This window comes from Astyanax mexicanus, chromosome 24 (assembly GCF_023375975.1).
Source record: "Astyanax mexicanus isolate ESR-SI-001 chromosome 24, AstMex3_surface, whole genome shotgun sequence".
NCBI lineage: Eukaryota > Metazoa > Chordata > Actinopteri > Characiformes > Acestrorhamphidae > Astyanax > Astyanax mexicanus.
The window spans coordinates 21,681,786-21,696,546 of NC_064431.1; the positions used below are offsets into that span (position 1 = coordinate 21,681,786).

General features: G+C 36.7%; 1 protein-coding gene across 2 annotated transcripts; it reads left to right on the forward strand.

The window, feature by feature from the left end:
* The first annotated feature begins 638 nt into the window (after positions 1-638).
* On the forward strand, positions 639-8,196 carry fmoda (fibromodulin a). Of its 2 annotated transcripts, none has more exons than XM_007247740.4 (3): positions 639-761; positions 1,815-2,709; positions 5,674-8,196. In XM_007247740.4, the coding sequence occupies exons 2-3, from the start codon at positions 1,842-1,844 to the stop codon at positions 5,823-5,825; spliced, it is 1,020 nt and encodes a 339-aa protein (XP_007247802.2). In that variant the 5' UTR covers positions 639-761; positions 1,815-1,841; the 3' UTR covers positions 5,826-8,196. The 2 variants fall into 2 exon arrangements, with proteins under 2 accessions (XP_007247802.2, XP_007247801.2); XM_007247739.4 differs by having other exon boundaries at positions 640-757.
* The last annotated feature ends 6,565 nt before the right edge of the window (positions 8,197-14,761 follow it).

Here is a 14,761-nt window from a genome sequence, read left to right on the forward strand (position 1 = left end):
AAGGGAACTAAATTGAGTAACAAAAAAAAAAAACACAGTAACAATCAGTTACTTTAGCATTTTTTTAATTGGCCTGCCTGTCATTTTTTTGTCTTTTTGAGGTTGTGAAGTTTGAGTCTATAATGTACAGTAAAGGTCCTTCCAATGCCTATAAACAAGCCTGCACAACGCACCAACTTTTTCTTGGCAGTTTTTCTTGACTTTATAAACAAACATCTACTACAGTGAAGGCCAGATGTTGCATTTCTCTTCAAAAAACCCCCCCCAAAAAAGAAAGGTTACATGGTCTTTACTTCAGCTGCCCCAAGACAAAGCCCACTCACGAAAACATCCCTCTAGTGCCCTGTTAATAGAGTCCGGTTGCTCGCACACAATGAGGTTCACTTATTTTCTGCAACACGAAAAAAAGTTGTCAACATGTTGTCGAACACGTGTCGCTAACTTCTTCCCATCGCTAACTTCTTCACCATCTGGCAAGCATGAGCGAGAGCCGTCACCCACCCCACTCACCCCACTCTGGAGAAGAATGGACCAAGGATGGAGAGGGGGAGAAGTGTGCGGTAATTGGACAGGGGTTGGGAGGGTTGTTTTTTGGGGTGGGTTGGGGTGGTGGGCTGGGGTGGTGGTGGAGGCGAAGAGCTTGAAGGGGGAGAGGGGGTATTCACAAAGAGACTTTGGCACAGTGAATACACTCTGCACAGTGCTACCGAGGCTCTGCAGAGGACAGGAAGGCGGGAGTGCCATTTGACTGAAGCAGGTAGGTATGTTTTAATGTAATCTACAGCATGTTTGAGGAAACTGGGCAACTAAATGGGTTTTCTGTGGTTTACTATGATCATGATCATGATTATTTCAAGGGACACTAGTTGAACATTGGGATCCACAATCAGCATTGGAAGCATTCAGGATTTTAACATGTTTAAGAGTTAATAGATTTTGCAGCTATGCGTGTCATTCTTTTTGTTGAAGGTCAGCTTGATGTTAAGTGAGAATTCAGGTAGTAGGTACGATCAAGGTGTTTCTTTGTGTTTCTTTTGTAGGGTAATTTATCACAGCATGACTTAGATTAAACTAGACTATGAGAAATCCCAGAGCATGAAAAGATGACCATTTAAAGCTTGCACAAGAACATTTCTGCTTTGTTCTACTGTACTTTACTTTTTCTTTATTGGCATGAGTAGGATTATGTTGGTTACTTCATTTGATAAAGTTTTTATATCTCTTCCTACATTTCTTTGCATGCAACACCCTAAAGTAATTTTGCAGGGGCTCCAATAGGCTCAGCAGACCAAGACCAAAACACTGACACTATGACCAGTAGATTGGTAGAAGTTTGAATCCCAGGTTGTGCTGTTTCACTATCAGCAGCCAGAGTCTGAGGGAGAGAGCACAATTGGCCATGCCCTCTCTGAGTGGGTAGAGGGCGCTCTCCACCTCCACCAATTACTCTTGGCTGAATCAATCTGTATTAGAACTGATTGGCTATCCACTAATGTTTAATTGGCAGTAGTTTGGAAAGACACAGAGAATGATGATAGATGTTGGACATAATCCAACTAGTTTCTTGCTGGGATGGGCATATTAAATCAGTAAAACCCAATAAAACTCAACAATCTGTAGGGTTATTCTAAGAGCTGGACTCTAAGGCTAAGGTGTTCTATCCTAGTTGTTCTCGTGTCTATCCTAGTTCTATTTCTCAAACAAATCCACTTAGCTAGAAGTCAGAAGGAACATTTGTGAGAATATTGTATGGGGTTTCCATACATTCGGCGTTCTTAATTTACAACATATCCTTGTTTTATTCTCTTATGCAGTTGACCAGTCTCCTCCACCCTATAACAATGCGCCTGGCAGCTCTCTTGCTGGTGGGTTTCCTGCACCTCACGTCGGCCCAAGAACGAGACCCATTTTCCTGGCTGCATCCCATGGCTGCACTGCAAGCTGACAACACTGGAGGAGACTGCCCGGCCGAATGTGACTGCCCTCCAACTTTTCCCATCGCCATGTACTGTGACAGTCGTGGACTTAAGCAGATGCCCTACATCCCATCCCGCATGAAGTACGTCTACCTGCAGCACAACCAGATCACATCGGTGTCGAACGACGCCTTTGGGAATGCCACCAACCTTGTGTGGGTCATGCTGCATGAAAACCACATTGGCACAGTGGGCAAGAATGCTTTCGCCAACCTAGCCAAGCTGGACCGGCTCTATCTGAGCGGCAACAACCTAACCGAAGTTCCTGCCAGCTTGCCTCGTACTCTCCGTGACCTTCGACTCAACCACAACAAAATCGCCAAGGTGCAGTCCAGTGCCTTCGAAGGAATGGACAACTTGACCATCCTGCTTCTGAATGACAATGCCATCAATGACATGAGCGGGGCACTAAAGGGCCTCAAATCCCTTACACTGCTGGACATCAGCAACAACCAGTTGAAGAAGGTTCCAGAAGGTCTCCCAGGCATGCTGCACCAGCTCTACCTCGGCTTCAACGCCATCGATGCCATCCCGGATAACTTCCTCAACCGCTTCTCCAACCTGCAGTATGTGCGCTTCTCCCACAATGAACTCACGGACAAGGGCATCCCAGCCAACACCTTCAATGTGAGCGGCCTGGTGGAACTGGACCTGTCCTTCAATAAGCTTGAGAGGATCCCTCCAGTCAGCACCAGTCTGGAGCACCTCTACCTACAGGCAAACCAGATCAAAGGTAGAACTTTATGGGCCTTAAGAATCATATTCTCTAAATGAACGTGTGTGTGTGGGGGTGGTTTATGAGTGAATGAGCAGCTTTGAGGAGTTTTGAGGGATCTCCAGGTCTGCCATCTAGTGTTGGTTAAATTTGTTGCTCTGGTTTAAGTGATGCCATGTGTTGGACACCTTGAACACAATGCTCTGAACGTTATTTTATCAGACACTCTTTAACACAAAGGTGACATACTAATTGTTTTATCCAGTAAAGTTTTTTTTTCATATTTAAAAAGGTATTTTTACTAATATACAACTTTTGCAAACATGTTTTTCTAGGGTATGGAACTATAAGTTGTACTAGTGCTATTTAAAGCTGCTTTTTAAAATAAAAAGTGTATCTTATTTATGATTGAATTGCCTGTTTGGGAGGATAGCCAATTGGGAGAAACTTTGCAGAATATTTTAAATACATAAGCAACCTTCTTGAATTATTGAATATTAGTACATAAAGTACATAAATTGCACATTAAAGACTAACTAAAAATGTTTTAAGGAAACTATATGACAAGGTTTTGGATTAAGACTCTACCTCACAAATACAAACTAACCTTAATAATAATAATTATAATACAAATACATACTTATATATACAGCATGCAATATGATGACTGGTGCATATGCCAATATTGCTAAATAGAAACTCAAAAGTGGGTAAATGTAGACTCAACTATCCTTATACATAAATACGGATACATGTATCATACATAATAGTGTACATAATGTAGTATATTTAAATTAATATAGGTTTATTATATAAGGGATATATTGAAGCTACTCGTGAATGGGTGTGTCTGTGGAACTGAGGAGTATTAATAGCAGTATTTATGACAATGCTAGATAAGTAATATTAAAAAAAAAACCTTTATCAGTCCTTTATTTGGGCCCATATTTCAATTTTTGTTGTTACAAATCATATTTATCACAGTAACTGACTAATTTAATTCCCAGTTGCCTATTGGTAAGACATATAGAACAAGGTTTTATTTTACATTTATTTTTAAATGTTACATATCACAATTATCACAGTTACTGACTTATTTATTGGTGTTAATGAAAAACTACAGTTACTCAACAACTCAAAAATCAGCTAATTTTGTTCAAAGAGTTCAAAGGGTTAAGGGGGAAATCCATCAATCAAAAATATGCAAAATTAAATAGTTAAGACGTAAGCAAAGTGATTTTGAGTGGGCTTGGTGTGAAATCTTCCGCTCTGGAGAAACATACTAGTTTCCCATGATTGTAACGGAAATAGACATTTAATACCTCTAGCAGATTCTAATGATATATTCAGAGTTTAAATACTTATATTGGTATCCACAATAAATGTTTTATTTTTTAGATTCACCTCAATTCTGTACATGGAAAAACCCATTTCCACCACTCAAAATATTAAAAAAGCCAAAGATTTTTGTTATTATGTGAATATAATGTAATTTGTCATTGTTGTCATTAAGATCTTTTCTCAACTTTCCAATTTGTTATATATTATAATAATGTAATTATTGTGATATATTATCTCATTGTTTATTTAGGGTATCAAGTCATTATTTTGAAATATTATGTCATTAATTTGACACAACCTCATTTTTTAAGATCCTCTCATTATTTATTGAGATATTAAGTCACTATTTTAAGGTAATAATACATTATTGCTATATTGCTATTTAGTAAGTCATTAATTTAATATACTGTCTCATTTAAGATACTGAGTCATTATTTTCACATACTAAGTAAATTGTTTGATATATTATGATTATTTTCAGGTATTGATTTTAATATACTATGATTATTTTATCATCTCATCATTGCTATATATTAAGTCATTAATGTAATATAATATCTAATTTGAAAGACTAAGCCATTATTTGAATATACTAAGTGTTTTTTTATATTATGAATATTTTTTAGTATTAAGTCATTATATACATATTATATATATATATATATATATATATATATATATATTTTTTTTTTTTTTTTCGTTTTACTGGTGGGTATGGAGCTTCCATACTATTACCTGTTTTTTTATATAAAATATCAATATTTACTTACCACTGTAAAGATTTAAAAATATTTTGAAAAGTTTGTATGGTTCCACTTAGGGTTGGGCAGTAATTCAATATCAATATATATTGTGCTAAGAAATGTTTCAATAATAATTTTCTTTTTCTCAGATATTTCAATACACATTATATATTTTTCAGTATATTAACATACAGCACATTTTAACATTTCGGCATGTAGTTACAGCCATCCATCATTTAGTTCATATCCTTATCTGAATTATACTGTTTCAATGGTAATAAAACCAAAACATCTCTGAATGACGATCAAATTTACATCTACGTAACAGATTTATGATAATGGATTTTTTCTGAAACCACATTTAAATAGTTTCGATATTTTTTTTAACAAATGAACAAATCTCTTTGTAGCTACTTGTTTTTACGTAAGTGAATTATAAAGTGATAAATCTTCAAAAAAGGCGAGATATCGTTAAACTTTTGACTTACCTGTGTATGTGTTTTTGTAAATGCTGGAATATTACTACCCAGAAAAACGCAGCAGGTCTGTTTTCTGTTTTTGACGATGCCTGGTTTCACTTATGGGCGTATTAAAGAAATATGAGACAGATTATTTTAACACTCTGTAATAATGAGAGTTACAGTCTGCTACATGAATCAACTGCATGTTGGGTAAGCGTAATGATGCCAGTAAGTGGGGCCACGCTGTATTTCTGCTCTGCATCACTCAGAACCCAGCTGTGAGTGTTTGATCCTCATGTGGCTTCACACCTTTCGTTGTTTTTGCTCCAGAAATGATCAGATGAGTCCTGCCTTTAGTAACAACAGCACAAGTTCCTAATGTGTCTGATGCGGATGTCTGATCTGTTACTGATGTGTTTTTCTCTGAATCGTTGCAGAGTTTACCCTGGGCAGTTTCTGCAGCGTGGTGGACGTGATGAACTTCTCCAAGCTGAAGGTCCTGCGTTTAGAGGGCAACGAGATCAGTCGCAGCGACATCCCGTCCGAATCGTCCATGTGCCTCCGCCTGGCCTCAGACATTGCCCTGTAACTGCATAAAGTGGGAGACAGGGGGCAGCCTCACCTCTGCTTCACACTTCCCTTTGCTTATTTTTTCTTTAGTTACGTTCCAAAGCCTAGGCTGCAGTCGAGGAGCATGGGGACGGAGTGTTGGTAGGACTTTCTTTTGAAGATTCCTTCCCAGTAGCCTATTATTAGGTTAATTGGTTACACATATGAAACAGCCCAACAATGGTTAATGGGGGGGTGACTAAAAAACATGGTCACATGATGGCAATTTTAATTTTCAGTTTGTCATTAAATATTATAAGTTGAGACAAGCTTACCAATGTCGTAGGTCTTTGACTGGGGTCATCTGAGATGCCCGAGTCCCAGTGGGGCTGATTGCGCTTCACCTTAGCAAGCCTAGTCATTGAGATGGTAAAATTATGCCTTTCAGTGGTCCTACTGGACATGATTTGCTTTTCCTTTCATTAGATATGCAAGTTGGATCCAAAATGGAGGGTGGTCAGGTCTGTATTACACCAAAATTACTTCTTTTTTAAGTTCTTACTCCATTGTTTGCTCACAGGTGACCCCTGCCGTTTTAGTCTTCTCCTTTCTTGTCGTACGTGTACAATTAACTGTGGTTAACCAAGGGATACACAAAGGATACATCAGTTGCGTCTCCCAATTACTAACGTGGCGTTTCTCAGCTACATAAAGAAGGGTCCTTCACTTACGAACAGCTTTCTTTGACGTAGCATCCCAGAAATGTAGCTGACCTCAGTTGCAGCCTAGGCTTTGGAACAGATCTCTTAAATGTTAAATGTTGTCCAGAATATTCCTGCATTGGTTCATGACCTGTTTTGCTATTAATTTGTTAATTGTTTTTGTTTGTTCAGTGCTTTATGTTGATGTATATTTCTGTTTTAATGTGTATCAAAAGGTCTGTGGTTTGTACTTATGTATGTTCTGTGCAAAAGTGGCCTCTTTTCCACTGCACTCACAAACTGGCATGAGACTTTTGGCTAACCATACTTGGTGCCACAGAACGGTTTGATGGGGGCTCTTTAAGAGATAAAGATCCGCTAATTGGCTAGCCAGATTGTGCTAATGTTACAGTAGTGAGGTTGGGTTAGACAGGCAATGATGCGGGATGTTTACAGTTCAACCAAAAGAACTTGGAGGCAAGCATACAAAAGAAAAATGTATTATTTTTGACAACAACAATTTTACTAGAAGCAATAACTAAAGTAGAAGTCTTTGACTTAATTATTATAGTCTTAGGCTTAAGCCCCGTCATCACCTCAGGTCTTGTAGCATCTGGACCTGAAGACACAGAGCCAACCCCCCTGATAACAGGAAGGGATGGGCAGGATGGAGATAAAAGGCAAAACATTAGAATCTAAAATCAGCAAAAATTATTAGAGGTATTAGAGTCCGTTTAGCAAGTTGCACCTTGTCCATTACTTCTGGTAGCCATCAAAACAATATACTTGTATTTGAACCAGATCGTTTTAATGCAACACTTTTTGTACCTTTACATGTTTGTGATGTACAGTTGTGTGCAAAAGTCTTAGGCCTATGAGAAAATGCTTTGGAAATTTAATATGTAATTCTATGCATTGTTTTAAAAAAAGCTGACGTTAGAATAAATACAAATAAACAAAATTTTGATTTCACCTAGATATTTATAATTAGTGGGACCTAACAAGTATAAAACATTGTTGTTTTTGCAAAAAACAATGTCCTTATATGGATGTAATAGTTTATTTTATTCTATTTTTTATGTTTAATGATTTTACAAGCAAAAAAATAATAATTTTTAGTGTTACAATATTCAGTATAGTCCTAAGACTTTTCCACTGTACTTCTGTTTCTTGTGTATGTAATATGTATGTAATGTAGTATGGGTGTTTTTTTTTTTTTTTTTCAATATTTGTCATTGTTTATTGCATTTGCGTGGTCTAGGTGTTGGATGCATGGACAGTGTGTATGTCTACTGCTATTGCCAATGTCACTGTCAACAGTAATTGTGATCAGTCAGTCGGTTCATGTTTTCTGGTCAGCTTTAGGTGCGCTCTACCTGGACACACTACCTGGGTGTGTAGGTGCTCACACAGGTGTGGGTGCTCAGGTGTAGCAGGTGAACAAAAATGCTGTGAGTATTTATTTGGTCTGCAGGCCGGGGAGAATTGGGCCTGAGGGCACAGCTGGTTAAACTTGTGCTCCTTTTCATTTCCTTAATTTTTTTTTGTTTTTGTGTGTTCAGTTCAGATGTGTACTTTTAAGATGTGTCCTTGCAAGTGTATTTACTGCATGTTACGAATTATAAAAGACTAAGGTCCTGATGTTTTTGACATGTCCGTGACCTTTAAAACAGAAGTTAATAAAAGTAATATGTATTTTAATAGGAAAAACCAGTCAAATCGATACTGTGATAAGTTTGCGTGCTTGGTCATTGCACGTTGCACTTCTTTCTTTGAAGATCAGTCCCTCTTTTCTTGAGAAAAAGGACCATAAAAGACGAAAGCAAGACGTCAATAAGGAAATTTTGGTTAGTCATATTTGCAGCAGGTCCTGGTCAAACCAGATTCTTTAGACCTGTAAAGGGAAAAATACCAGCAGGATCATATAGTGGCCTAAACAGCAGGTAATAAAATAAAGGTCACTGCTCTAATGTTCATTGCACTGGATAAGAACTTATCAATTTAAATGTTTAATGAGAAACATTTAGAGTGGCCTCTACCAGACGTGTGTAAATGTACCAAAGCCAGAGGTGTCAAGCAACAGGAACACAAATTGAAGTAGAGTGGGTGCTCTGGTAGTGCTGGTAAGTCTTAGAAACAGAAGGTTGCAGTAAGAAAATAAGGCTCAGGGAGATGTTCATCCAACAGATCTTTAATAGTCACTTTAGTGTTGAGTACACAGCACTGGGTACATTAGCTTGGTAATATATAGCTAGTATGGACATGTGAGAGGATATTCAATAAACCAATCAATAAATTAATTAATGAATTAACCTTTTATATAAAGTGCACTGAATTATAAGGTGCACTATCAATAAATGTCTATTTTCTGGTCTATTTTCATACATAAAGTACATTATGCGACAAGCTTCCTTCTAATTCAGCAGGTCTCGCCGCTGGGTGCTGAGACCTGTAAAGCTAAGCTAAGTTAAGTAAACAAACTGTAATTCTTAAAAAAAAATCTTTTAAGAATAAAACGAGCACTGGATCTGTGTTAATCTACACAGATTTCTCTCCTGAAAACTGTTTATTTGGGTAAGTAAAGCGCTTCCTTTTATTTACTGTAAGCTTAGATAGCAGTTAGCGGCTAATGCTGCTCGACAGCGCTACACTGAGGAAACCTGAGTGTAAGCCTGGGCGATATTAGTTAGTGGTTCATCCCACGTAGCTTGTTTTAACAAAGTAAACGCACAGTCTACAGTCCGATATACTTACCCCTAAATGGTGGAAGAGCTAGCACTTAGCGTGATTAGCGGCCAATGCTAATGCTTCTCTTATACTGCTGGAGAACTAAACTGAAACTCCTGTATAAAGCTGTACTTCAGTGGAGTGGCTTTACTGCTCTTTACAACCTGACTGGTAAATTTATACAGTTCATAAGGGGCACCGGATTATAAAGCACACTGATGATTTTTGGGGAAATTAAAAGTTTTTAAGAGAGCATTATAGTACAGAAAATATGGTACACTGAGGGTAACCCTTATTCTGAATGCAGCCAAGCATTTGTATGCAGCAACTTAAAGGGACTGAAAAATAAAAAATAATAATTAAAATTAAAATCAAGCATTTAATCAGGTAAGCTAAAACGAGGAACTTCATACAGTTTTAATAGTAAGAGCATTAGAAAAACAAGCAAACAATATAAGGTTTAATTAAGAAAAATAAAATAATTCAGAATAAAAGGATAAGATGACAGGCCAAAATGTAAAGCAAAAAATGTAAAAAAAAAAAAAAAAAAAAAAAGAAAAGAAAAGAAAGAAATTACAAAGCAAAAAGGGCTAAAATAACAGCAAAATTATTAAAAGTGATGAAAAAAAATAAAACAGAAGAATAAGTAGAAGGACAAAATAAATGAAATGAAAATGTAAAAGGCCAAAAGCAACATAGGGAATAAAATAAATAAAAGGAAGAAATGTATTATATAACTGCAATAACTGCAATAAATAAAAAGGTTAGAAGGTAAATCAATAATTAGATAAATAAAAGGAGAAAATAAATAAGGTAAAAGTAAAAATGAACTAAGACAGTTACCAGGCTGTCTGAAGCTGGTTAGAGACTAAAATGTCAAAATGGTTAAGTGACAATAGCAAGCTATTTTTAGAGTTTTAAGTCTAAATGTGTGTGTGGCTGTGAACCCAGTAGAGAAATAAGTAGCAATGTGTATACTGTGTCTGTCTAATAGATATAAACAGCATCTGAGACTCTTATTTCCTACATTGACTAGAGTTAGGGCAAACTAGTAAAATAAAGCAGTTACTTAACTAATAAAACACACATGTGCACTGTGTTTTAGTGTAGTGTAAAATAGTGTAAAATATTTGGATTAACAAACATACACAACACCATACAGCAGTTTGCTCTGCTAATTATTTGTGTTCGGTATTAGCATTTAGCACAGAGAAAATGGATGAACTATCTAACCTAGCAACACATATGAACCACACTACAAAAAAAGGTGACTCATTAGAGAGTTATATTTATCAACAAACTTACTGTGATCAAATTGCTGCTGGACTGCAGATTATAGTGTATTCTTCCCTGGGTTAGAACATCAAGAACAAAATACTAGCTACACATAGAAAATAGCATTGGGATTTAGTGCCATCTAGTGGGTGTTCGATGAAATACCTCATTTTAAATGAATGAAAACATAACCAAAATGAGGATTTCCCACACAAATATTTTGTTACGTAACTTAAGTAGATATTTTTATTATTTATACTTTCCTGGAGAAATTGGTTTTCATACGACTTGTTAATCCAACTCCTTATATTTACACACAGTTATTTGTACTTTCTGCTCCTTATTATTCCTATTTCATTTCCGGGTTGTTTTTATCTGTCAGAAAAAAAAAACTCTATCCAGATTAATCTCTTTTTTTTAGGATGGAGTGAATCTGATTGTGGTTGAGAAGTATGAGAAGAATAAACATATACCATTTCAACTCACTATTGGTTTATACTTGAGGTGTCACGATTCTCTAAATCCTCGATTCGATTTTATTTCCGATTTTAGGGACCACGATTCGATTCTTGGTTTTCTTTTTTCTTTTTTTTCTTTTTTTTTTTTTTACAGCAGAGAGGCCTATGCCAGTTTCAGATAAGTCTATGGTCAGTCATTGGTTTGATTAATCCAATTTACAATATCCAAAAAGGTGGGCTTGATATAAGTGATGCAAAGTGATACAAGTGGTCTGTAATAGACCACATTAGGCACTAATGGTCAAATTTAAATAATTTAATTAAGATATATATGTAATGCCCTCTAGTGGCTTTTTTTGGTAGCAGCAGTGTGCACTATTAAAACAGTAATGTGCAACATAACAAAATAAATAATAAAAAAATACAGGAACAGTCATGTACAAAATAATAGAACAATTAAAGCCCTAACAAACTGAACTCTATCCTACTATAACTGTTAAACATGAAAAATAAGACTTTAAGACCTTTTCGGTCCCTGAGAATGACACGTTTTTTTCTTTAACAAAGATATATTATTAACTTTATCTGAGAGAAAGATTTTCTTTAAGAAGATGAGAATGTCCACATCCTCTGGAGAAAGGGCTGCTCTTTAAACAGTCACAATGTCCAATGGGCACATATAAGTCTGAAACTGTCTGGTAACCTAGTGCATCCCACATTTTTTAACATTTAAATTTGAAAATAACATTATAGTCATTGTGTATACAAATGTGTTTAGGGGAGGGTAGTGCACTATAGGCTTCTGTAGCGTGGCCTAAGCTTTTGTTCTTAATGGCATTTCCCCCCCCTTACATTAGTTTTACTTTTATACTTTAAGTAGTTTTGAAACCAGTACTTTTACACTTTTACTTAAAAAGTAAAAAACTTAAGTTAATACTTTAACTCCTACAGAAGTGTTTTAATTTAAACCCTAGTTTCTATACTCCTACTTGAGTAATGAATGTCAATACCTTTGACACCCTTGACCAAAAGCCATAATAAGGCGGAGTTATGCATACTGAGGTGATGTGGGAGTAAAAGTAACAGTACTTTTCCAAGAAACAACATGAGTACAGGTTGAAAAGTAGCTGATCAATAACTTACTTCAGTATTGAGTAACTTGTAAAACAGCACTGATCTATCACCGACTTAACAACTTAACTGCACCATTTAGGGTTTGGTTTGGGCAGGGATTATAAGCGCATAGTCTTAAAAAGACTATAATTTTCTTTCAATGGAGAATTCATCAAAATACTGTGAATTCTAGAAATTCTGAACAGTTATTTTAAGGTAAAAAAAATCCAGAAAGAGTCAAAAGTCACAGGACACCCTTCTATTTCAGAAACGAAACGAAAGGGAAAGTAACATCATCTGAATCTGAAAACCTCAACAAGTAATGTGTGAGGGGGCCCATCTTTAAGGCTTTGTCCGGAACATGCCAGCCATCTTGAATGCCACCTTATTTCGTTTCTGTGTCCTGACACTTTTGACTCACTCGTACTTTTTTTGTAAATATTACTGCTCTCAAAGAGCTTAAGGTACTTTCTGCTCATGTGCCACTTGAACTAGAACATTTGTATTTGCAGAACTTTCTGTCTACTTTTTTTTTTTAATCATTAACACTGGCCTTAACTGAGGCAAGCGAGACCTGTAGTTCTTGTTCTGATCTAAGTTCTGTATTGACCTCCTGGATGAGTTGTCCATGCCCTTTTGGAATAATTTTTGTAGGCTGGTCACTCCTGAGAAGGTTTACCAGTGTTCCATGTTTTCTCCAATTGTGAATAATAGCTCTCACTGTGGTTTGCTGAGGCCTTCCAAAGCCTTAGAAAGAGTTCCAAAGCCTTAGAAATGACACTGAAACCTTTTCCAGACAGACAGATGTCAATGACTTTGTTTTCTCATCTGTTTTTCCATGTCTTCAGATGATAGGACATAATGTGTTGATTTTTGAGATCTTTTAGCTGCTTCATGTTGTCAGACAGGTTATATTTAAGTGATTTCTTGATTCTACTGGTTTGGCAGTAATCAGGCCTGGTTTTGGCTAGTAAAATTGAACTCTTTGCTTGAGCTTTCCAAAAAGTGTGATTAATCACAGCTAATGTATGGGTGGTGGGGGCAAACACTTTTTAACAAGGGCTAGCTTGGGTTTTGATAGTTTTTTGCCCTAATAAATAAAATCATAATTTAAAAAGGGCATTTTATATTTACTCAAGTTATATTTGTCTGATATTAAAGTTTGTTTGAAAATCTAACAACATGACAAAATACAAAAACTAAAGAAGTGTTACTGTGCAGGTACAAATGAATCAGACAGCAATGCTGTTGGAGTTTTTTAACCCTTGAGTGTCAATGCTGTACTGAGAATAGTCTACCAACAGCCTCATGTGGGCAGCATCCTGTGGCCACTGATAAAGGACTTGAGATGACCAATATAAACTGTGAGATGAGCTTTTGTGTCAGACTTTGCATCTACGAGGTGGAGAAGCTAGATGTAGTGTCTAATAGAGCAGACAGGGATTGAAACACATGAAATTACTAAAAAATGCAAAGAATTCCCCACCCAACATCCCAATCTGACTGAAAAATAACAAAACAATGTAGCTTTAAGTTCCTCTGAAATTGTTGTGTAGAGCTGAACCATGCTGCCCTCACTGTCCTCTGCATCCCACCAAAAAGACACTGCTATTATTGATGAGAATGTAGTAAACACATGTAACGCTGTGGTCCGCCATTGTTTTGGGATTGACGTTGACAGAGGGGGTTGAAGGATAGAAGAAAGAGCACACTAATAACACACTGTCATACACATAATAATGCACACGTCATCCTGCAGAGCTTTAGAGCTACAAAAGGCTTACAGTGAACCACTGAACCACATCTAGCTAAATATCTTACAGAATGCACTTCCTTAAGATAACTGTATGTGCCTCCTTTACACAGCATATTCAGCAGATAATTTGTGAAAAACAGGATTTGGTGTGTTTTGCTTTTATTTTATTCTATAGATATTGAAATTGTAACATATAATATGCTGCAGCACTGCCACTATGATCAGGAGATTGCTGGTTCTAATCCAGTTTATGCAGCTTGCCATCAGCTGCTGGAGCCCCAAGAAAGCACAATTGGCCTCGCTCTCTCTGGGTGGGTAGATGGCACTCTTTCCCCTCATCACTCTAAAGGGTGATATCGATCAGCACAAGGCTGTGTCTGTGAGCTAATGTATCGGAACCGAGTCGCTGCGATGCGCACTGCTGCATCAGCAGCAGTTTAAAAAGAGGCGGAGTCTGACTTCACATTTATCAGAGGAGGCATGTGCTAGTCTTCACTCTCCTGGTGTTGGGGCATCACTAGTCATAGGGGAGTCCCAATGAACTGGTTGGGTAACTGGTCTTGCAAATTGGGGAGAAAAAGGGATCAAAATTAGAAACAAATAAAAAAAATCACTCTCACATAAAGAGATCTTACCGGCTCTATTTGTTTAAGGGCTCTGACACTTTTATGCAAATGAGCTCATGCTGACCTAATAGGTCCCCTTTTAAGTAGGGAATTTTTCATATGTAAAAAACAGTATGTAGTCAGATATTTTTTACTATTTTTTGTGACTCAAGCAAAGTAAAAACTGCTCATGACCTCAACCTGATTTGCCAAAAGTATAAGACTTTATAACTCATTTACACACAAACACTTTTAAATTCTCTTGTTGTTAGTAGAACTTCTCAAGTTGTGACATCAACACCACAACCAGAGAGACTCACATTGTCTGTCTGAGAGTGACC